This window comes from Schistocerca serialis, chromosome 3 (assembly GCF_023864345.2).
Source record: "Schistocerca serialis cubense isolate TAMUIC-IGC-003099 chromosome 3, iqSchSeri2.2, whole genome shotgun sequence".
NCBI lineage: Eukaryota > Metazoa > Arthropoda > Insecta > Orthoptera > Acrididae > Schistocerca > Schistocerca serialis.
The window spans coordinates 345,682,014-345,706,614 of NC_064640.1; the positions used below are offsets into that span (position 1 = coordinate 345,682,014).

The window sequence follows — 24,601 nt, forward strand, 5'->3', positions numbered from 1 at the left end:
GTATCATTGATGCTGACATGCACAGAATTTTGGAACGTATATTGTGCTCGAACATTATGAATTATCTCAAAGAGAACAGTCTGTTGACGCTTAGTCAACCCAAAGTATCGCAGTTTGTAGTAATTGATGGAAAGTTATCGAGTGAAACAGAAGTTATAAATGATTTAGGAGACAATCTCAGCAGCCATCTTAGATTGTTTGCCTATGATACTGTCATTTATCATCTAGTAAAGTCATCAGCAGGTCAAAACTAATTGCAAAATGATTTAGATAAGGTATCTGTACAGTGTGAAAATCGGCAATTGACCCTAAATAATGAAAAGTGTGAGGTCATACACATGAGTGTTAAAAGGAAATTTGTTAAACTTCAGTTACGTGGTAGATCAATCAAGTCTAAAGGCCGTAAATTCAACTAAATACCTTGGAAGTACAATTACTCACAACTTATATTGGAAAGAACGCATAGAAAATGTTGCGAGGAAGGTAAACCAAAGACTGTGTTTTATTGGCAGAACACTTTGAAAATGCAACAGATGAGCTAAAGAGACTGCCTACACAATACTGCCAACACAATGCTTGTCCACCCTCTGTTGGAGTACTGCTGCACAGTGTGGGATCCTTAACAGATGGGATTAACAAAGTAAATCAAGAAAGTTCAAAGAAGGGCAGCACATTTTGTATTGTTGAGAAATAGGGGAGAAAGTGTCATGAGCATGATACAGGCCTTGGGATGGATATCACTAAAACAAAGGCATTTCTCATTGCAGTGGGATCTTCTCACTAAATTTCAATCACCAACTTTCTCCTCTGAATGCAAAAATATATTGTATATGCTTACCTACATAGGGAGAAATGATTCATCATAATGAAATAGGGAAATCGGAGCTTACACAAAAAGATATAGGTGTTTGTTTCTTCCACGGGCTGTTCAAGAGTGGAATAACAGCGAATTATTGTGAAGGTGGTACAATGAAGCCTCATCCAGGTACTTAAGTGTGATTTACAGAGTAGCCATGTTGATGTAGATAAAATGTTTTCATTGATATTTATATAATTCTTGAATAATGACTAAAGGGAAGAAATGGATATTAAGGCAGACGTAATTAGTTTTAGCTTATTTTGTAAGTCTTTTTATAGCATGTACTAGTCCTTGCACATTTTGGTATTGTTGGTTCATCATATAGTAATTTATTTTTCTTATTCCACTCATTTAGGTTTGGCTCATAACCTTTTTGACTTGGATTTCTCTAACAACCTGGCAGTTTGCACAGTTTGTGCTCTGTACACAGACAATAGCAATCTATTTTATGCATACTGCAGGTCTGACAGACAGGAAAACTGTTCTCATGGTTCTTCGGGGGCTGATTGTAAGTATTGTGAACTCTATATGAGCAAGTAGATAAAAAAATATGTAATTAGTTAGTCTGTCAAGTCTATCTGTCAGTTGTACTCAATATTGGTCTTGAAATTGTATTTTCATCTACTTTCTTGAAATATCATGGTATTGAATAGTACTTAATCAAGGCACTCGAGTTGAGTTTCAGAGCAAGCAAAAAGTGTAGCTGTTGCAAAAGTTGGAAAAATGTTTGGAATAACTTCGACATGCAATTTTAAAACATTGGATTTCAAATAATGGGCTATGGACATACATTGTTTCTTCATTGAGGGCATAATGAAAGTGCCGTAAAAACTGTCTTAAATGATTTTCTATTAGGAACATTTGACTACCTACTGACATAAGGGATGGAGATTATAAACAGTATTGAAATTATAACTTCAGCTGTAAAATTTACAATGTCAAATATAGACAGTGGAGGGATGAACAATAATCGATCACAAAATCTGTCATTCTTTTGCAACAGATCTAGACTTTTACATAGTCATGTCAGTGCTGAATTTCATAACAGGAGAACCAGGAATAAATATAAGATAGTTGACACCAAGTCTCTAGTGCAAATGTAAGCACCAGACAGCTATGTACTATATAACAACAGGTGACATTAGTCCAAAGTATCATGTAGTAAACAATATTGGGTGATGTAGAATATACAGAACTCTAACATGAACTAAAGTCATTGTTTACGTGGTTGAATAGGAGGAAAATGTGATGTCAGAGATGTGTGGTGTCCTCTATTTAGGCACCAGTGAATAACTAAATAATAGTAAAATTATATCATTTTTTTAAAAAAAAGTTTTTTTTATGTGCTGAACAATAAAACCACAAGTAATCATTAAACATAGGAAACAAATCACATGTGTGGAGCATTAAGTATTGCACATTCAATAATAGTAAGTATAGGGTAGCATGTAATGTATTTGTGCACTACAAACTATAGTCCAGTCCATGAACGATGGCAGTTTGTGCAGGTCAAGGCAAGGATGGCGACTGCATTGTTGCCGGCTCCAAGCAAAAGTTATGGTATGTGCATACATGTGCTTTACACTTGAAAAAATTGTATATCCTGCAAATTTTGTCTCTTTCTTGCTTACCTAGAATTTGTCACATACTGCAATCATCAGCAGTGATAACTAGCAACAAAAGAAATAAAAAATCACTAAATAACTCACCGTGATCATGTATTATGCTTGCACTGGCCGTGATATTCATCGCAGATTGCTGAGAACATTACTGAACACTCATTGGCTGTCGGTAAATATGTCACATAGGTGCACAGAACAAGCCTAATCTTGACTGCCATTGTTTGTGACTCCAACTGTAATGGAAGAAGATCCATTTACAGTTCCATACAACAGCAAAAAGTACAATATTAAAAATAATATACCAAAATAATTAAAATATAAATGAATGAAAATGGTACCATGAAGTATGGTGTCCCTCTCTGGGCTTATAGTATGAGGATGAAGTTAGCCAATGGCACATAAAAAATGAACAAATAAGTGAAATTAAGGAATGAAAATAGCACAGTGAAACATTGTGTGCCCTCACTGGGCATAAACTACAATCATACAGATTTTGAAAATGCATTAGTGCCATCTGTGGATTTACAGTGTAAACATATGGAATAAAACAGTATTATAAGGTTGAAAGTTGTGAAGCTAGCCAATTGAACATAAAAAATGAACAAATAAGTAAAATAAAGGAATGTGTCAGAGTTATGTGAAATAAAACGTGCTAATGTAAGCCACGAAACCAGCTGAGGAATAAGATAACCACTCAGTGTTTTTGTACATTATGGTCGCTAGAGACAAATAAAAATATGAAAGTTCTACAGTAACTTAAGAAAGCATCAATAAAAGGTATGATGCACTGGATTTATTTTACTTATTTGTTCATATTTTATGCACCACTAGCTATCTTCATACCTTAAAATATTGTAATTCTGTTTTGTTCCACATGTTTATACTGTAAACCCAGAAATGGTGATAATGTATTTTCACAATCTGTGTAATTTTGGTTTATGCCTAGTGAGGGCACACCATGTTTTACTGTACTATTTTCATTCCTTTATTTTACTCATTTGCTCATTTTTTTACACGCTACTGGCTAGCTTCACACCATTCGACTTTGTAACGCTGCTCTATTCCACATGTTTATACAGTAAGCCCAGAGATACCGCTAATGTAGTTTTATGATCTACATGAGTTTAGTTCATGCGAAGTAAGGGCACACCATATTTTGTGGTACTATGTTCATTCATTTATGTTATTTTGGTACATTAGTTTTAATATTGTTCTTTTCATTGGTGTATGGAATTGTAAATGGATCTTCCATTAGTTTGTAATGCACAAATACTTTACATTATATACTGTACTTGCTAGTACAGAGCATACGTATGGCTCCGCACATGGGATTTGTTTTCTATAGTTTAACTGTTCCTGTTGGTTTTATTGTTCAGCAGATTTTATTTTTTTAATTATGTAATTTCACTATTATTTACTTATTCATCGGTGCCTAAATAGAGGTCACCAGACGTCTCTGATGTCACCTTTTCCTCCTGTTCAACCATGTAAGCAACAACTTCAGTTTATGTTGGACTATGTTCTACATCAACCAATATTGCTTACTATATGACACTTTGGATTAATGTCACCTGTTGTTATGTGGTATGTAATTGTATGGTTCCTATGTTTGCACTTATGACTCTGTGTTAACTATCCTATATTTATTCTTGATTCCCCTGTTTTGTAATTTTCAGCATTGAGGATGACTCTGTAATAGTTGAATTCTAGATCTGCTGTGAACACGATGAAGTGAATGATTTAAAAGTTAGTCAAGGATATGTCGTCTCAGTAAAAGCTGAGCAACAAACCCAACAATCTGTTGTAGTAAAAGAAATAGGGAGCAGGAAGATATTTTCTTATGCATCAGTATGATTTTTTAGGGTTGATGTTAAGTCAGGATGGCAACCGTAAGACTTGAAAACACAACTGCTAAAACAGTCTCTTTAGCCAAGTATGGTATGGGTTCACATTGTAGCACTTATTAGAATCTCTAAAAATTTCAGAAGAGTAAATTTTCAGCTATTAGTATAAGAAACCTGAGTGAAAATTGGAAATATTAAGGAAATCACTAGAGGAACATAAAGGAAACATTAGCCAAAGTTGAGGATGCATTATGAAGGCTATAACTATGCTATTAGAAGAATCTTATGAATTTAAGCAGGGAATAGCCAACAATGTTAAAGGCCATTAAGAGAAATATGTGAAAGGAATGAGTTGATTGACACTTCTGCTGAATAGATAGTTTAAAGTCCTCTACAGTAAAAGAACCAAGAAAAAGAGCATTCACTGAAGGAGGAAACGCTAAAAAATCTCTAAGCAGCTAATTCAGGCATTAAATAATAACAGTAAAGCAGAAATGGGTTGATTTTGAACAATACAGGAGGGATTAAAAATAGCATTTGGGAAAGACTGTGAAGGCTATGAACTATAATCCGTTCATTGTAATAATAAACCTGATGTAAACAAACACAAACACGATGATTGGTCTGAAGCCATAGCACACATACACTAGTGTTGTTATGCTCTTGGAAGTAGGTCCTATTTTTGTATTAGATATCTTATTACTAAGTTACGTTAAATGAAATTTATTCAAATGTATTAACAGCCATCAACGTTTTCCTTAATCATGCTTTAGCTACATAGATTTTATTTAAAAATTCATGTACAGACACAGCCTCTGCAGTATTTTGCTCTGATTGTTGTGCTGTCAATGCACAGTATAAAACTGACTGGGGCTGCTTTCTGTTCCGTAGTGAAACACGCACATGGAACATGCTGAGAAATAGGCAGTTCTTAGGGTTTTTTGTAAATTTACAGAAAAATGAAATGATTGTGTGGCATTTATTGGCCAGGATATCCCCTTGGGGGTTCGACCGCCGTATTGGATAATCAGCTTTGAAGTTTTCCCAGTGTTGTATATACTGCAGTATGAGATACATGCTCACTTTGGTCATGTAGCGCATTCGGTAGCATAATTGAATGATATAGATGCTGTTGTTCTTGCAGTGGTTCAAATCTCCCCAACATTATATATTTTTCTCCTTCAATTTGAAATACCTACATCTCATAATTACAAAACTCATCATTATTTTTTATGAATAATGCACGTCATCCTGTTTCTAATCACATATTGGACGCGGGATTCCTGTTTCCATTTCAAATACAAATTCTTAATTATCGATGTTTTATGAAAGGCTGTTTATAAATGTTGTTTAAATTAAGAAAACATAAGAATTTAATTTTTAAGGCAAAAATGAAAAACTAAATCCTCTTTATTTGGACTGTGTCAATCGTTTTATACCATAGAGGTAGATAAGTATAGCAGAAACATAAAAAACAATCATTTTCACAGCATCGACCACATCATACATATGGTGCATTTTTATATTTGCTGCTGTACCATTACAATATGAACCCAACAGAACTGATCTGGAGCCAAGCTGCAGGATTTGGCCCGAGAAGTAACAAGACTGTTAAGGTGCCATATGTACTGGAACTAATGCACGCAGCTTTTTCAAGTCACTGCCGAGTGCTGGCAGGATGCAGAATGGCTTGCCATAAAAGAAGAAGAGAAAATGCTGTGCCTGGTTGGCTTTGCAGATTCTGTTGTTGATAGGCTCATTATCAATGTAGCAAGTGACATATCCAGAACTGAAATGTGTTGCTCGGATTCGGATAAGGAAGGAGCTAAGAGATTACCAGACGACTGACTGTAAGTAAATACGTTCAGTGGCTTCAATATTTAACTATACCATGAAATCCTTCAATACTCTCTTACGTTACACACAGCGTATGCAGAAAAATTACGGTGTGGTTAAGTCAGGAATTTTCATCATTCTTGTTTTTAATTACAATAGTGTGTTAGCTAAAAACAATAATGTGTTGCAGTTTTCGTCTGGTCGTCTAAGGAGCGTATTGTGGAAGATTTGCAGTGTGTTATTTCATTCTGTTTAAAAATTAAATGACATTCAAACCTGTATTGCTCCTCTGCTCATCTCTTTTTGTGTGTGAACTGCAGCTGGCCACATCACTGCAGGCTAGCTGTAACAGGTGACTGGCCAATGCTATCTAAGTTAAATGCACCAGTAAAGTTGTGTCCCGTATTATCACTAAGTTGATGTGCGCATAAAGCACAACACAAAATGTACCCTTATTATCACACTTGACAGTAGTCTAGACAGCTTGTCTGCAGTCCCACTTGAAACGGAAATCCAATGAGGTTTCAGCAAACACAGAAGAATACATAGTGCAATGTTTATATCAGGTTTATTCTTATGATGAACGGATTATAGTTCAATAAATGTGACAAATTATGTAACAATCATGTAAAGGCAGCAAGAAAATGTGATCCAAAGGGAAACATTTCCAAAGGAGGCTTAATTCATGACTACAAGGTCTGTTCAAAAAATTCTGGATGATTCATAATTTTGCACCAATGGTGTGTTGGAGCAGTTGGCATCCTTGCACGTGCCTGTGCTTAATGTGTAACTGCCGGAAGTTTCATTGTTGTATGTCAGTTAGCTACTGTTTTGTGCTGTATTGAGTAGAACTTTGTATTGCACAGTTTGCAAATTTCTGTACATTAAATTTTGCACGAAACTCAAGAAAACCTTTACAGGGACACACCAAATGATGCAGGAAGCCTACAGTGATGAGTGCTTAAGCCGTACTCAGTATTACGAATGGTGCACATGGTTTAAAAATGGCGGGACAGAAGTTAAAGATGGCCCTTGTTCAGGATTCCCTTCAACGTCTACCGACGACACTCATATCAGGAACGTCAACAAAATTGTGCGTGCCAGTTGAAGACTGTGTCTGAGAGATTGCAGAAGAATGTTAACATTTCAGTTGGATCATATCAGAAATTCTGACACAGCATCTTGGAATGCATCGTGTTGCCGCCTAGTTTGTCCTACAGCTGATGAGTCAAGACCAGAAAGACTTTCGCCTTGCAATCTGTGAAAGAGCTTTTGGATTTTGCAAATGAGAACGAGATGTTCCTTAAGAGAATCATAACTGGTGATGAGGTATGGGTCTATGGCTATGATGTTGAGACCAAGGTTCAATCTTCACAGTGGGTCGGGAAAGGTTCTCCAAGACCAAAAAACACTCATCAGTCAGGTCAAATTTCAAAGCCATGATGATAGCTTTCTTTGACGTTGAAGGATTAGTTCATCATGAATTCGTGCCACAGGGACCAACTGTTAATCGACAGTACTATCAGGGTGTGTTGCAATGCCCATGAGAAAATTTGAGAAGAAAAGGGCCTGAATGTGGCAAAACAATTCATGGCTCTTGGATCACGATAATGCACCCGCACATTCATGCATATTAGTGTGTGACTATTGCACAAAAAATGAAATCACTGTACTGCCTCATCCTCCATACTCCCCAGACCTGGCCCCTGTAGACTTTTTTCTTTTCAAAGTTAAAAAGTTTGTTGATAGGTTGAAGATTTGCAACAATAGACGACATCAAAGAAAATTTGCAGATGGCACTTCGCATGATCCAGAAAGAGGCCTACCACGGCTGTGTCCAGAAGTGGAACGGTGTTGGGAGCAGTGTATCAATTTTAGAGGAGAGTGTACCGAAGGAGACCATGCAAAATAAGTAAATGGTAAGTGTATAAAAATTTTGTGGCCGAAGTTCTGGAATTTTTTGATCAGACCTTGTACAGGGAATGGTCACCTGAAGACTGTATGAAGAGTGACAAAATTAAGTTGATCACAATAGCTGCACCTGCAGTTGTAAGATATTTTATTTAGAAAACTTGATCCATGTTGGCCTTATTTAAGTATATCTTCAATCAGATAAACATTTAATTGGTCATACTTGAAAATGCTATTACACGAGATTGACTCTGGTCCTGTTTTTTAAATAAAGAATAACTAGTGCTTTGGCAGCTGCTTTAATTGTCATCACTTATCTTTGGTTGTGAGAGTCACAGTCCCGCTCATGGAGATGTTAAAAAGTAAGTTTCTTTGAGCAATGATTGACTACAGATGTCCAAAGATCGGCAGAAAAGTGTTGGAAGGATATGATACCTTCAGTTAACTAAACAGAATGTTTTGCACAAAATACTGGTAAGGATATAAGCAAAGCAAATTACATTCATGGAAATCTCTGATTTTTGAAGGAATTGGATAGAAAAGCAATATTGCAAAGAAAAGTGTTAAATGGTAGAATATTTAGATCAGCCATTCAGGAAAAGAAGATAAAGTATTTTACCTGTGAAGTGAGATACATTAAAGGGTCTTTACAAGAAAATAGCTAATCAGACTCAGAAATGAAAGATGAAAGCAAGTATAAGAGAAATGTCAAAATTTTGACATATTACTATATGCACAATTTATCTTAGCTCTTTTTTGAGAGTGAAGGAATTGATGGAAGTTGAATGACTTTGGGCAATATGGAATGTTTCTCTGCACTGGCAGCTCTAGCTAGTAAACAGTACAACATTCTGTAGCATTGTAGTAGGCAGGACAGTTGTGAATGCAATGTTGATTACTGTGTTCTGTGTGCCCTGTGAGAACAGGCAGCAGTAGCCATGAAGCTAGACAGCTGTTGTGACAGAGAGAGGTGGGGCAGTGGTTAACCCACTGGACTCACATTCAGAAGGACGACATTTCAAATCTGTGTCCTGCCATCCTGATATAGGTTTTTCGTGATTTCCTTAAATCACTTCAGACAAATACCTAGATTGTTTTTTGAAAGGGTATGGCTGACTTCCTTCCATATCCTTCCCTAATCTGTTGGGACTGGTGACCTCACTGTTTGATCCCCTCCCCCAAATCAACCAACCAACCAACCAACCAGCTGTTGTGTACTTATGGTCCCAGTATCCCCTGCAAAATGGCCAAGTTATATTGTGTATTTGAACCCCCTCAAATTTGATAGGAAGAAAGCTTTTAATGAGATTCATCTTCACTGGTTACCTTGTCAGTTACTTTAGTGGTGTTTCAGCCACATGTGTACTACTGCTACTACTACTACTACTACTACTACTGTTACTGTTTCACCACTGGCTCACAGGTTGCATGTAAATAGCAGAAAATGAGTAAAACAAATATTTTTCACTATTATTTCTCTTCCTTTGCTATAGCTGATACTGTTTCGTATTATCACATTCTATTCATTGTCATAATAATCATCTATATGTACACTTACCAGCTGCAAGGCAAGTTCTTGCACCTGACTATGTATTTCCTTTGCTATAAGATTGTCAAACATCTGAAACTTTCCCACAAATCCAGTCAGTAATAAAAAATTGCTATAGTTGTCTGCTGCTATACTCTCCAACTTTGCCAGTAGCTGTTAAAAGCTGAAATGACTAATAATAATAATGATGAATGCTCCAAATTCACATAAAAAATGTCACTACACTCATTTGTATTTTTCTTTTGTACAGCCATGGTAACTGGGCTGTAGTGGATTCATGGAAAAACAAAATGAACTTTTTGAAACATGAATTTGAACAAATCAATAAAATTTATGGGCCACACAATTATGCATAGTTTATTCATTATAAAGATTTTGAGGCAAAATTCTCAACATATAGCATGGATAACCAAGACAAATATTAAATAGGTGATAAAGTTTATGAATGTATCACACTTTTGGCTAATTGTGAAACCAGCTGAATATACTAGAGGACAATTGTTGCATTCACAGTATGGCAATGCATGGCTTTTGTAGGCTGATAAGTGCTGAACATTTATTTAATTTGTTGTGCGAGGAGTCTAAGTTATTATCAGTTGCATTACACAAGTTTGTTTTTAATTTGTTATCTTTTTAATATAAAAACTGAATCACTTGTATGTGTGCATGGACATAGGTTTGTTGTTATCAGGAATTTCAAACTGAACAGAACCTAATTTAGCACACTGTGTTTTGGTTGTGTTATGTTAACTCTGGCCATTTTCTGTTCTGTCCACAGCTGGGTCTCTCCCTTGCTATACTTTCCTTATTTGGAAATAAATTTCTGATCTGTTCACTGCTAACCTGCCTATTGATTTCGGTGGTATTGACAGTTAAGCATGTCAATGTAGACCATTTGATAAATACTGGTTCCTTATTAAGGTTGTTTCTGGTGTTTCTCCTGCCATTTGCTGGGACAGTGCTGATAAAAACAGCAGTCAATTATAGCTTTGGAATGGATGATGTAAGTACCCTTATCAGAATTATCTTTCTTGTTACAATGTCCATTGTGATGTTCATTTAATGTAGGCTCTCAAAGCAATGGCATAATTCAGTAATTTGCTGATTGATTTATCCTTTTGTAAGTTTTTACTTTAAAAATAGATCGTGTTCATTACATACTATTGACATCTTAACAATACAGCTATTACAATTTTTAAAGGTAAGACCTGATATTTGCTTGATTTATTGTTCATCATTATGGTTAGATACCTAAAATAGGGTGGTCTCAAATGTCTAACAATATTATATGAATGAGTGTAAAGTATACATTTTTGCTAGTTTATGTAAAATTTTGAGACTAGAGTGAAACTCACACAATGAATATGTAATGCTACAAATTATAGTAAAAAATGTCCCAACTCTAAGTAACAAAGAAAATAAAACTAGTACAGAATGCATATTTCTGTGTCATTCATTGTATGTAATTGGAAACTGTAGTTATTGCAGTGCTAAGAGTAAAAAGGAAAGAAAAGATCAACTTTTGTGGCTGCCTGTAATCCACTGCAGTCATACACACTTACCTATTCAACCTTGTACTGATTATTTGCAGATTGGTGATATATTGAATAATCATTGTCCAAAAAATTAAAAATCTAATAATAACACCACCAGTGTGCAGTATGAAACAAAATTTGTTGTTCATCTGTAGCATATTTTTTTCTTTAAGTAATGCTGTAAAACTGTTGACACATTAGGACATTGTACTGGACCAGGATGTGATCCTCAAAGTTACCTTTTGTGGGCAATGCATATGTCAGATGAACTATACAGGCAAACTTTGTGGCCTATCTCACAGCTTTGGTCTACAAGTACTGTACACATAATATAATTTAGTTCATTGCACAGGGGATGGTGGGAGCAGAGGAATTGCTAGAAATCAGTCAGTGTTGATTTGTTTCCACTAAGTGTGAAACCCAGTCAGCAAACAGTATTGTCCACTGTAGCATTGTGTAATAGTATTTTGTAATTTGTTACAAAATTTTAGTTTTTACTGTAAAATCATTCAAGCAGTTGTTACCACCATCTTTCACTTTTGCTGCTGTAGAAACTCAAATGTGTGTGTGTTTCATATGCCGCTTGTTCTGTGAGAGTAGGTATTTGAGCATTTACATGTGCTGCCAGCACTCACCATATAAAGTACCAGGTCATTTTTTCCTGTAGTGCCTTCTCTCCTAATCTGCAAAGTCAAGAAGCTCTCCTGCAAACATTGCTCTCTACATTATACGGTTTGAAAGAGTAAGGAAATTACAAACTTGGTTGACATACTTCACACTATATGTTTTGTCATTCCTCAAGATTTTGCATGTTATCGTGGCTTCTTTTGTTTTTTTATTTTTTTTAATGAACTACCAAATTTATATATCTGTAGATTCAACATGTAATGGCCAGAAAGCATTAAATGTGATGTTGATAAAAGCTTTAGTTGGATGAATACTAAGTAACAGTGTATCATGAACAATATGTGAAGATACCAGAGAAACTATAGAAGCAGGAAAGAATACTGGAGTAAAATAATGTAGGAATTGAAATTATGTGTTACACAGGTTGGTGGTGGCTGTTCATATCATATAGAAAATGGCCTAGTTTTGTTACTTCTCAGGTATAACAATGCATAGCATATGTTGCAAGTTAAGCATATGTTTTATCACAGTTGTTGATTATAACAGTCATAAAGTTATCTTTTATAGATTAATATTGGCAAGTACTGGGTATTCTAAATCAGGTAAGATTATAGATATTTGATATGTGAGCTGAAAAGTGGTAAAGACGACAAAGCATAATTTAGTTACTTCACGTCACTGTCATGTCCGTATGATATTGATATTGTGAATGACTGTCCTGAGCAATCTTAGCTGTGCCTGTTCAAACTATAGCACATTAGGAACAGTACAATAAGACTGTAAACTGCACAAGGCTCAGTTTAGTAACTGATGTTGCCTTTTTGTTTTGTTTAAAATAAAGAAGTAGGAGATAATCTGCTTTGGTATGCAATTTGTGCATTCCACCAAGATTGAATTCTTTTCTAAAGTGATGCCAAAGATTTTTACCTGTTATGATTAAGGGTCTTGACATGTATTTGGCAAGAGTAGGTTCAAATCCTCACTTTCACTACATGATTTAGGGTATTCATGTTTTACTGTAACCGGTAGGATGGCAGATTGTGTCCTCCAAGAAGATCATAGCTAATTCCTTCTCTTGTGCCCACTGAGATTATCTGACTGGCACATGGAGTGCCTATGTTTAGTTCTTAATATTGCCAGGAATTTTTCCTCAATAGTAGGACTGGAATAGTGTTTTTCAGCCTAAAGAGGACAACTGAGGACTTTTTCAAGAAAAAGTAGGAGCCCCCCCATCAGCTGTCATCAGCATCCATACAAGATGACATTGTGATTTTTGTAATTTTTTATTTATTCTATCACTGAAGTCTTCATGTATCCTTCTGTGGCAGGTGGTGCTATATGCAAGAATACAGAGAGTCACATTAAGAAATCCAGGTTTTGCCCAGAACTAAATAGCATCTTCAGGTGTACCACAGGGATTGATAATGATTTTTCTTGTTATATACAGGGTGTATCACCTAAGACTTGCTCCACAAATATTGTGGAAGTGGAAAGTGCTATTAATGTGTGGTTTTCACAGAATGGATTGGTAGTCAGGGGTTCGTATCGATAGCCAATAAACAGATTTATTACAGTATTATTACATACTTGAAAAGTGTGTTTCTTGTGCAAACATACACTTTTTAAATGGAACAATGCCTATTGTCATTAACAGACTAAAATTAGAGTAAATTACAATGCCAGTGATGTTTGTTACAGAATACTAGTGTGTGTTGTTTACGAGATATCAATTTTAGAAAGTCCCCATACCGACGCTTGTACAATACCTGTGGTAGCATACACTAAAGAACAACACAAGTGCATACACTAGTTATGTGGATTCTGACCAGGTTGTTTCAAAATGACCACTGGCAATTGCAATACGCACTTCCAGTCTGGTATGGAACGACTGCTGCAATCGTGCTAGTATTTCAGCGGAGATGTCCGAGTGGGCTGCAGTAACATGTCATCACATATCTTTCGGTGTATTTGGTATGTCCCTGTAGACAATGTCTTTCAGCTTTCCCCACAGAAAGAAGTCCAGAGGTGTCAGATCTGGGGAATGGGCCGGCCAAGGTACAGGCACTCTGCACCAAATCCAGCAATTTGGAAACAATTTGTGAAGACATGCTGCAATACTTCATGCACTATGGGCTGAACGGTCATCATGTTGGTACCATAGGTTCTTCCTAGTCTGCAGAGGAATGTCTTGTAGTATCTGTGGAAGATGGTCTGTTAGGAGACTACAATACTTGTGTGCATTCAGTGCTCTACCTATGGAAAACGATCCTACGAGCTGATGGTTCACTATCCCACCCTACACAGTTACACTCCATGGATACTGACAAAGCCAACAAGGATGTCAACAGACCAATAGTACATGTTTCGGTGGTTTACATGGCCATGATTGGTAAATGTGGCTTCATCACTAAACAAGATACATGATACACCTGGAGTATCCTGTCTTAACACACATTTACAGAAGTTAACAAAATTCTCATAATCATTTCCATGCAGCTCTTGATGGAGACAGTCATGACAGGGATGGAACCTACGTCAGTGGAGAATAAGTAACACACTTGCCTGACTCGTGCTACTTCCTCATGTGATTGTGTGGGAGCTAACATGCAAATCAACTCCAACTGCAGCAAGAATGTTAATTTCCATCTCTTCCGTCATCACTTCATTCCTTCTGTTATGTTGTCTAGCTATTACACTACCACTTTCATGTAACTTGTTGAAGAGGTTGAGAACTAATTGCTGAGGTGATTGACATCTGTTGGGATATCTTACCATATGCACCATGCAGCAGTGAACTGTATTCTTCTTACACTCTCCATACACCATGTGAATGTTGGATTTTTCTGCGTTGGTAAATCCTGTTGTCTACTTATGACCTGGTACTTGGATTGTCGCACACTGACTGACTAGCAAGTCGCAATGCACTCAACAAACGCACAAGATCATTGTAAGCAAATATAACAACATCGTACCTAACAACTATGCATGTTGAACGACACATTCAAAATGCGATATCTTGTAAATGACTCGCACTGGAAACCTGCAACAAACACCAGTGACATTCTAATTCACCTTACTTTTAATTTGTTAATTTCAATAGATATTTTTCCATTTAACCAAGTGTATGTGACGAGGGCTAAAAGAAATCCTTGTGTAATAGAAGAGGTATTGAATTTAATTGATGAAAGGAGAAAATACAAAAATGCAGTAAATGAAGCAGGCAAAAAGAAATACAAACGTCTCAAAAATGAGATCGATAGGAAGCGCAAAATGGCTAAGCAGGGATGGCTAAAGGACAAATGTAAGGATGTAGAGGTGTGTATCACTAGGGGTAAGATAGATACTGCCTACAGGAAAATTAAAGAGACCTTTGGAGGAAAGAGAACCACTTGCATGAATATCAAGAACTCAAATGGAAACACAATTCTAAGCAAAGAAGGGAAAGCAGAAAGGTGGAAGGAGTATATAGAGGTCAATACAAAGGCGATGTTCTTGAGGACAATATTATGCAAATGGAAGAGGATGTAGTTGAAGATGAAATCGGAGATATGATACTGCGCGAAGAGTTTGGCAGAGCACTGAAAGACCTAATTCGAAACAAGGGCCCCCAGAGTAGACAATATCCCATTAGAACTACTGATAGCCTTGGGAGAACCAGCCCTGACAAAACTCTACCATCTGGTGAGCAAGCTGTATGAGACAGGCGAAATACCCTCAGACTTAAAGAAGAATATAATAATTCCAATCACAAAGAAAGCTGGTGTTGACAGATGTGAAAATTACCAAACTATCAGTTTAATAAGCCATGGCTGCAAAATACTAACACACATTCTTTACAGATGAATGGAAAAACTGGTAGAAGCCAACCTTGGGGAAGATCAGTTTGGATTCTGTAGAAATGTTGGAACACATGAAGCAATACTGACCCTACGACTTATCTTAGAAAACAGATTAAGGAAAGGCAAACCTACGTTTCTAACATTTGTAGACTTAGAGAAAGCTTTTGACAATGTTGACTGGATTACTCTCTTTCAAATTATGAAGGTGGCAGGGGTAAAATACAGGAAGCGAAAGGCTATTTACAATTTGTACAGAAACCGGATGGCAGTTATAAAGAGTCGAGGGCATGAAAGGGAAGCAATGGTTGGGAAGGGAGTGAAACAGGGTTGTGGCCTGTTCCCGATGTTATTCAATCTGTATATTGAGCAAGCAGTAAAGGAAACGAAAGAAAAATTCATAGTAAGAATTAAAATCCATGGAGAAGAAATAAAAACTGAGGTTCGCCGATGACATTTTAATTTTGTCAGAGACAGCAAAGGACCTGGAAGAGCAGCTGAATGGAATGGACAGTGTCTTGAAAGGACGATATAATATGAACATCAACAAAAGCAAAATGAGGATAATGGAATGTAGTCGAATTAAATCGGGTGATGCTGCCGGAATCAGATTAGGAAATGAGACACTTAAAGTAGTAAACGAGTTTGGCAATTTGGGAAGCAAAATAACTGATGATGGCCGAAGTAGAGAGACTATAAAATGTAGACTGGCAATGGCAAGGAAAGCGTTTCTGATGAAGAGAAATTTGTTAACATCGAGTATAGATTTAAGTGTCAGGAAGTCGTTTCTGAAAGTATTTGTATGGAGTGTAGCCATGTATGGAAGTGAAACGTGGACGAGAAGAGAATAGAAGCTTTCGAAATGTGGTGCTACAGAAGAATGCTGAAGGTTAGATGGGTAGGTCACATAACTGATGAGGAGGTATTGAATAGAATTGGGGAGAAAAGAAATTTGTGGCACAACTTGACTAGAAGAAGGGATCGGTTGGTAGGACATATTCTGAGGCATCAAGGCATCACCAATTTAGTATTGGAGGGCAGCACGGAGGGTAAAAATTGTAGAGGGAGACCAAGAGATGAATACATTAAACAGATTCAGAAGGGTGTAGGTTGCAGTAGGTACTGCGAGATGAAGAAGCTTGCACAGGATAGAGTAGCATGGAGAGCTGCATCAAACCAGTCTCTGGATTCAAGACAACAACAACAACAACAACAACAACAACCTGTTTGCACAAAAAATACACTTTCTAAGTATTGTTACAATCTGTGCAGTGGCTAACATAAGCAGACCCATCCTGTGAAAACCGCAAATCAATAGCAATTTCCATTTCCGCAGTATTTGAGGTGCAAGTTTTTTGTGATTCACCCTGTATAATGATATGACATTTTATACCCAGGAATCTGAACTAGTTCTTTGCTGATGATAAAAGTCTTAAGTGTTAAAATCAAGCCGAATGGAGTAACTCTGACACTTCAGAATATATATGTGTGTGTGCGTGTGTGTATGTGTGTGTGTGTGTGTGTGTGTGTGTGTGTGTGTGTGTATGTATGTGTGCATGTAAAAATTGTTGTCTGTGTCTGGGTGCCTGTGTGTGGTTTGTCACCGAACTTGGGTAAAACACAATAAATGTAATCCTGCACTGCACAAGACGTAACCACACCTCTAGAAATAATGCATCAATGACATCAGTAGATGAAAGAAATATTCTGAATTCATGGGTGTTTATATTTTCAAATTATGATTAATTCCCAAAATGAACTTCATAGTAGAGTAAATGTATAGTGAGTCTGGTGTTGGTTGGCTTGAACTATGCTGGGTACACTTTCACTGAAGTGTCTGAATATCTGTGATGGAATGACAGCCCATTCTTCCTTAAGAGTTGAAACCAGAGAAGATAGTGATGGTGGTCACTGGGGTTTGGAGCGTGGGGTTTGGAGCTGAGTACCATTGGGTTCAGGTTGGGACTATAGGCAGGCTAGTCCATTTCAGGAATGTTGTAGTCCACAAACAATTACCTTACAAATGCTGCTATATGACTGGGCGCTTTGTCATGCTAATACAATCAATTATTGTATCCAAACTGTTTCTGTACTGCATGCAGTTTGCAGTGCTTAGAATGTGTTCATATCCTTTCACATCTAAGGTTTCCTTAAGCACTTGATGGCAGGTAACATATCTAGGCATTTACCAAGTCTGAACCCTCCCATTATGTGGCCACAGGGTATAGCATGATTCATCACTCCAAATCACTTGTTTCCAGTTGTCCTCTGTTCAGTGGCTTCACTCTTTACACCACATCAAGCATCACTTAAATAACAGAGATGTAAAACTACCATAGGCTATGATAAGTCAGGGTAGAATATTGTAGTTTTCCTAGTAGCTTTGGTCGGTTAAGATCAAAACAGCATTACCTGTACATTAGATGTGTTGCATACCTATGGTTTACGGACAAAATGCTATGAGTGATTCATTGGTTAGAAGACGGGTCAGACTGTTCAATGAAGGACGTGATCAAGTGCACGATGAAGAACGAAGTGGATGCCTATCTGTGGTTACTGATGAACTGGTTCACACAATTGAAGAGAAGATTAAGCACAACTGTAAGTTTACACTTAGTGCCCTTGCTATGGAAGGTCCTTGGTGGTCAACATTTCAACAATGATGACAAGCTGAAAGAACATGTTACCACATGGGTTGATTACACAGCCAGCAACCTTCTATGAAGAAGGCATACAGAAATTGTACCATGCTATGACAAGTGCCTACAAAATTTCGGAAGCTTTTTAATCCTTGGAAATGAACATTGAACAAAATGTACCCTATGTACATGTGAGATGCAACAAGAGATGCAAATAATATGTGGCCATCATCAACTGACCTGCGTAAAGTGATACATGGATCCAGTATGCAGTGATAAAACGTCCTACAAACATTAGGTGCCTCAGTCTGCTTGCCTAGCTTTTGATATCAAATACACTGCTTTTTCCCTGTAACTTAAATTCAACTCTCATATCAACAACTGTGGCTTGCCAACTGTTTCAGACAGTTGTAACTAATCATCACTAGATGACATGAAGTAGTTGTTATTAACCATTGTGCTCTTCATAGTAGATGTCAGTATATTGAGTGCAGTATTTTCATTACAAAAGTCACTTGATGGATTGTGGAATTTTAAATGTTGGCACAATTTCAGAGATGAATTGTCCTGTTCATCAGTGTGTGCTCCCTGCCGCCGTTGGATAAGCAGCTGCAGCAGCAAGTCGTATACTCCTAGCTCACTCATTTGTTACATAGTTTAATTTTTAATTTCTTTGCGTGTTTTTGGTACTTGCATTGTTTAATTCATAAATTTCAGGCGTATTATAGTATTTGAGAGTTGTAGCATCGCGTTTTAGTACCTGAATAGTGTAAATTCGCGTAGTCTCCTTCCGCCGCCGAGCAGTGTCAGCAGTGCGCAAGTAGCAGCATTACTGCATTTACTAGGAATCTTGTATTTTAATAACCGTTTAAATTTTGTCGATTTGTTTGCACTCTCTGTAGATTAGTTCAGACGTTCTTTGCAAAACAGTTTTTAGCATGGATAGGGACTGCAACTGCTGTGTTTGGATGCAGGCTGAGTTGGCATCCCTTCGCTCCCAGCTTTGGGCAGTGTTGGCTTCGGTCACACAGCTTGAGGCTGTTGCCAATGGGCATCACTGTGGGGGTTCGGATGGGGGTTTGTCGGGGACGGCCAGCTCGTCCCACGCATCCCCCGATCGGACTACGACTGTGGTTGCCCGGGATACTGCCCGCATTGATGCTGATCCCTCACCTGTGGTAGAGTGGGAGGTCGTCTCAAGGTGTGGCAGGGGGCGAAAGACATTCCGGAGGGCTGAACGGAAGGCCTCTCCAGTTTGTCTGACGAACCGGTTTCAGGCTCTGTCTCAGGCTGATACTGATCTTCGGCCTGACATGGCTGCTTGTCCTGTTCCAGAGGTTGCCCCTCAGTCTGCAAGATCCGGGCGGTCGCAGAGGGTGGGCTTACTGGTAGTTGGGAGCTCCAACGTCAGGCGCGTAATGGGGCCCCTTAGGGAAATGGCAGCAAGAGAGGGGAAGAAAACCAATGTGCACTCCGTGTGCATACCGGGGGGAGTCATTCCAGATGTGGAAAGGGTCCTTCCGGATGCCATGAAGGGTACAGGGTGCACCCATCTGCAGGTGGTCGCTCATGTCGGCACCAATGATGTGTGTCGCTATGGATCGGAGGAAATCCTCTCTGGCTTCCGGCGGCTATTTGATTTGGTGAAGACTGCCAGTCTCGCTAGCGGGATGAAAGCAGAGCTCACCATCTGCAGCATCGTCGACAGGACTGACTGCGGACCTTTGGTACAGAGCTGAGTGGAGGGTCTGAATCAGAGGCCGAGACGGTTCTGCGACTGTGTGGGCTGCAGATTCCTCGACTTGCGCCATAGGGTGGTGGGGTTTCGGGTTCCGCTGGATAGGTCAGGAGTCCACTACACGCAACAAGCGGCTACACGGGTAGCAAGGGTTGTGTGGCGTGGGCTGGGCGGTTTTTTAGGTTAGATGGCCTTGGGCAAGTACAGAAAGGGCAACAGCCTCAACGGGTGCGGGGCAAAGTCAGGACATGCGGGGACCAAGCAGCAATCGGAATTGTAATTGTCAACTGTCGAAGCTGCGTTGGTAAAGTACCAGAACTTCAAGCGCTGATAGAAAGCACCGAAGCTGAAATCGTTATAGGTACAGAAAGCTGGCTTAAGCCAGAGATAAATTCTGCCAAAATTTTTACAAAAGTACAGACGGTGTTTAGAAAGGATAGATTGCATGCAACCGGTGGTGGAGTGCTTGTCGCTGTTAGTAGTAGTTTATCCTGTAGTGAAGTAGAAGTGGATAGTTCCTGTGAATTATTATGGGTGGAGGTTACACTCAACAACCGAGCTAGGTTAATAATTGGCTCCTTTTACCGACCTCCCGACTCAGCAGCATTAGTGGCAGAACAACTGAGAGAAAATTTGGAATACATTTCACATAAATTTTCTCAGCATGTTGTAGTCTTAGGTGGAGATTTCAATTTACCAGATTAGACTGGGACACTCAGATGTTTAGGACGGGTGGTAGGGACAGAGCATCGAGTGACATTATACTGAGTGCACTATCCAAAAATTACCTCGAGCAATTAAACAGAGAACCGACTCGTGGAGATAACATCTTGGACCTACTGATAACAAACAGACCCGAACTTTTCGACTCTTTAAGTGCAGAACAGGGAATCAGTGATCATAAGGCCGTTGCAGCGTCCCTGAATATGGAAGTTAATAGGAATATAAAAAAAGGGAGGAAGGTTTATCTGTTTAGCAAGAGTAATAGAAGGCAGATTTCAGACTACCTAACAGATCAAAACGAAAATTTCTGTTCCGACACTGACAATGTTGAGTGTTTATGGAAAAAGTTCAAGGCAATCCTAAAATGCGTTTTAGACAGGTACGTGCTGAGTAAACCTGTGAGGTACGGGAAAAACCCACCGTGGTACAACAACAAAGTTAGGAAACTACTGCGAAAGCAAAGAGAGCTTCACTCCAAGTTTAAACGCAACCAAAACCTCTCAGACAAACAGAAGCCAAACGATGTCAAAGTTAGCGTAAGGAGGGCTATGCGTGAAGCGTTCAGTGAATTCGAAAGTAAAATTCTATGTACCGACTTGACAGAAAATCCTAGGAAGTTCTGGTCTTACGTTAAATCAGTAAGTGGCTCGAAACAGCATATCCAGACACTCCGGGATGATGATGGCATTGAAACAGAGGATGACACGCGTAAAGCTGAAATACTAAACACCTTTTTCCAAAGCTGTTTCACAGAGGAAGACCGCACTGCAGTTCCTTCTCTAAATCCTCGCACAAACGAAAAAATGGCTGACATTGAAATAAGTGTCCAAGGAATAGAAAAGAAACTGGAATCACTCAATAGAGGAAAGTCCACTGGACCTGACGGAATACCAATTCGATTCTACACAGAGTACGCGAAAGAACTTGCCCCCCTTCTAACAGCCGTGTACCGCAAGTCTCTAGAGGAATGGAGGGTTCCAAATGATTGGAAAAGAGCACAGGTAGTCCCAGTCTTCAAGAAGGGTCAAATAAAGGGTCGTCGAGCAGATGCGCAAAACTATAGACCTATATCTCTGATGTCGATCTGTTGTAGAATTTTAGAACATGTTTTTTGCTCGAGTATCATGTCGTTTTTGGAAACCCAGAATCTACTATGTAGGAATCAACATGGATTCCGGAAACAGCGATCGTGTGAGACCCAACTCGCTTTATTTGTTCATGAGACCCAGAAAATATTAGATACAGGCTCCCAGGTAGATGCTATTTTTCTTGACTTCCGGAAGGCGTTCGATACAGTTCCGCACTGTCGCCTGATAAACAAAGTAAGAGCCTACGGAATATCAGACCAGCTGTGTGGCTGGATTGAAGAGTTTTTAGCAAACAGAACACAGCATGTTGTTATCAATGGAGAGACGTCTACAGACGTTAAAGTAACCTCTGGCGTGCCACAGGGGAGTGTTATGGGACCATTGCTTTTCACTATATATATAAATGACCTAGTAGATAGTGTCGGAAGTTCCATGCGGCTTTTCGTGGATGATGCTGTAGTATACAGAGAAGTTGCAGCATTAGAAAATTGTAGCGAAATGCAGGAAGATCTGCAGCGGATAGGCACTTGGTGCAGGGAGTGGCAACTGTCCCTTAACATAGACAAATGTAATGTATTGCGAATACATAGAAAGAAGGATCCTTTATTGTATGATTATATGATAGCGGAACAAACACTGGTAGCAGTTACTTCTGTAAAATATCTAGGAGTATGCGTGCGGAACAATTTGAAGTGGAATGATCATATAAAATTAATTGTTGGTAAGGCGGGTACCAGGTTGAGATTCATTGGGAGAGTGCTTAGAAAATGTAGTCCATTAACAAAGGAGGTGGCTTACAAAACACTCGTTCGACCTATACTTGAGTATTGCTCATCAGTGTGGGATCCGTACCAGATCGGTTTGACGGAGGAGATAGAGAAGATCCAAAGAAGAGTGGCGTGTTTCGTCACAGGGTTATTTGGTAACCGTGATAGCATTGAGGAGATGTTTAATAAACTCAAGTGGCAGACTCTGCAAGAGAGGCGCTCTGCATCGCAGTGTAGATTGCTCGCCAGGTTTCGAGAGGGTGCGTTTCTGGATGATGTATCGAATATATTGCTTCCCACTACTTATACCTCCCGAGGAGATCACAAATGTAAAATTAGAGAGATTAGAGCGCGCACGGAGGCTTTCAGACAGTCGTTCTTCCCGCGAACCATATGCGACTGGAACAGGAAAGGGAGGTAATGACAGTGGCACGTAAAGTGCCCTCCGCCACACACTGTTGGGTGGCTTGCGGAGTATAAATGTAGATGTAGATGTAGATATTCAAAATTATGTTTGACTGAAATTCAGAAATGTCATCACCTTAATATAAGTGCTAATCTTTGCTGAAAATAAAGAAACAGCTGAGACATATCAATGTATTTGAAAACTATTGAACAGTGTACACATTTGGCTGTATTGCTGCAATGTGAGTACCCCATGACATATATCTGTCAGTGATAAATCATAAATTGAAACAAGGGAAAAAACACATGCCAGTTAGTGATGTAGTACAGTGTGATTATGTACCTTCTATCATCTCATGAAAACTATTGGACATTTCAGTGTTCAAAGATGATTTTATAAGCAAATTACAATGAATATACACTGATCAGCCAGAACATTATGATTACCAACTTACTATCAATATAAACCCATCCAGGAAATAGCAATGTCACCTGGCAAGGAATGACTGCTAGCCAGACTCATACACGGTGCATGTAGTATTGGTAAGCATGCTGCTCATGTGTAGAATGGGGAAGGTGTGTGATCTATCTGACTTTCACCGAGTTGTGATGGCCCGGAGGCTCAGCACAAGCATTTTGGAAACTGCACAACTTGTCAGGTGTTCGAGGAGTGTTGTGGTGAGTGCATGCATTCAACATGTGGTGAAACCAAGGTGAAATCACATCCAGATGTTGTGGGAGGCAGCCATGCCTCATTACAGATGTCAGATGTTGTAGGCTGGGCACATTGGTAAAACAGAAAAGGCAGTGAGCTGTGGTGGGACTAACATCAGACTTTAATTTGGGTGGAGTACAAGTGTGTCTGAACTCACAATGCACAAACACTCCTAATGATGGGTCTCAGCATCCAATGACCCATGCATGTGCCAATGTTAACACCACGACATCAGCAACTACTAGTGAAATGGGCACGTGACCACTGGCGCTGGATGTTGGTGCAGTGGCAGAGCATTGCATGGTCTGATGAATCCTGATACCTTTTTCATCATGATGATGAGAGGGTGAGAATCCGTCGTCTTCCAGGGGAACAGCTCCTTGATACCTGTACTGCGGGACAGAGACAAGCTGGTGGCAGCTCCATTATGCTGTGGGAATATTCATGTGAGCATCCATGGGTCCAGTGGAGCTCGTGCAAGGCACCATGATGGGCAAGGAGTATCATACACTGCTGGTAGGCCATGAACTCCCCTTTATAACGATCATCTTTCCCGATGGCCGTGGCATTTTTCAGCAAGATAATGCATTATGTCATAAGGCCAGGAGTGTGATGGAGTGGTTTGAGGAACACAGTGGCAAGTGATGGAGTGGTTTGAGGAACACAGTGGCAAGTGATGGAGTGGTTTGAGGAACACAGTGGCAAGTTCCAGTTGATGTGCTGCCTCCCAGTTCGCCAGATCTGAACCCAATAGAACACATCTGGAATGTGGTTGAACACGGAATCAGAGCTCATCGCCCCCCTCCCCAGAATGTACTGGAATTAGGTGACTTGTGCATGCAGTTGCGATGCCAACTCCCTACAGCGACATACTCAGGCCTCATTGCTTCCATTCTACAACATGTTG

General features: G+C 39.0%; 1 protein-coding gene and 1 long non-coding RNA gene across 2 annotated transcripts in view; one reads left to right on the forward strand and one right to left on the reverse strand.

Annotated features, from left to right (window-relative positions):
* LOC126470156 (probable C-mannosyltransferase DPY19L1) overlaps window positions 1–24,601 on the forward strand; it is a 216,823-nt gene that overhangs the window by 108,093 nt on the left and 84,129 nt on the right. Inside the window, exons 7-8 of the mRNA XM_050097774.1 lie at window positions 1,215–1,367; window positions 10,400–10,624. Coding sequence (XP_049953731.1) covers window positions 1,215–1,367; window positions 10,400–10,624 — 378 coding nt within the window. The remainder of the gene's footprint in view (window positions 1–1,214; window positions 1,368–10,399; window positions 10,625–24,601) is intronic.
* Window positions 1–24,601, reverse strand: part of LOC126470157 (uncharacterized) — a 77,653-nt gene that overhangs the window by 26,238 nt on the left and 26,814 nt on the right. Inside the window, exon 2 of the long non-coding RNA XR_007586142.1 lies at window positions 2,569–2,714. This is a non-coding gene — a long non-coding RNA (uncharacterized LOC126470157). The remainder of the gene's footprint in view (window positions 1–2,568; window positions 2,715–24,601) is intronic.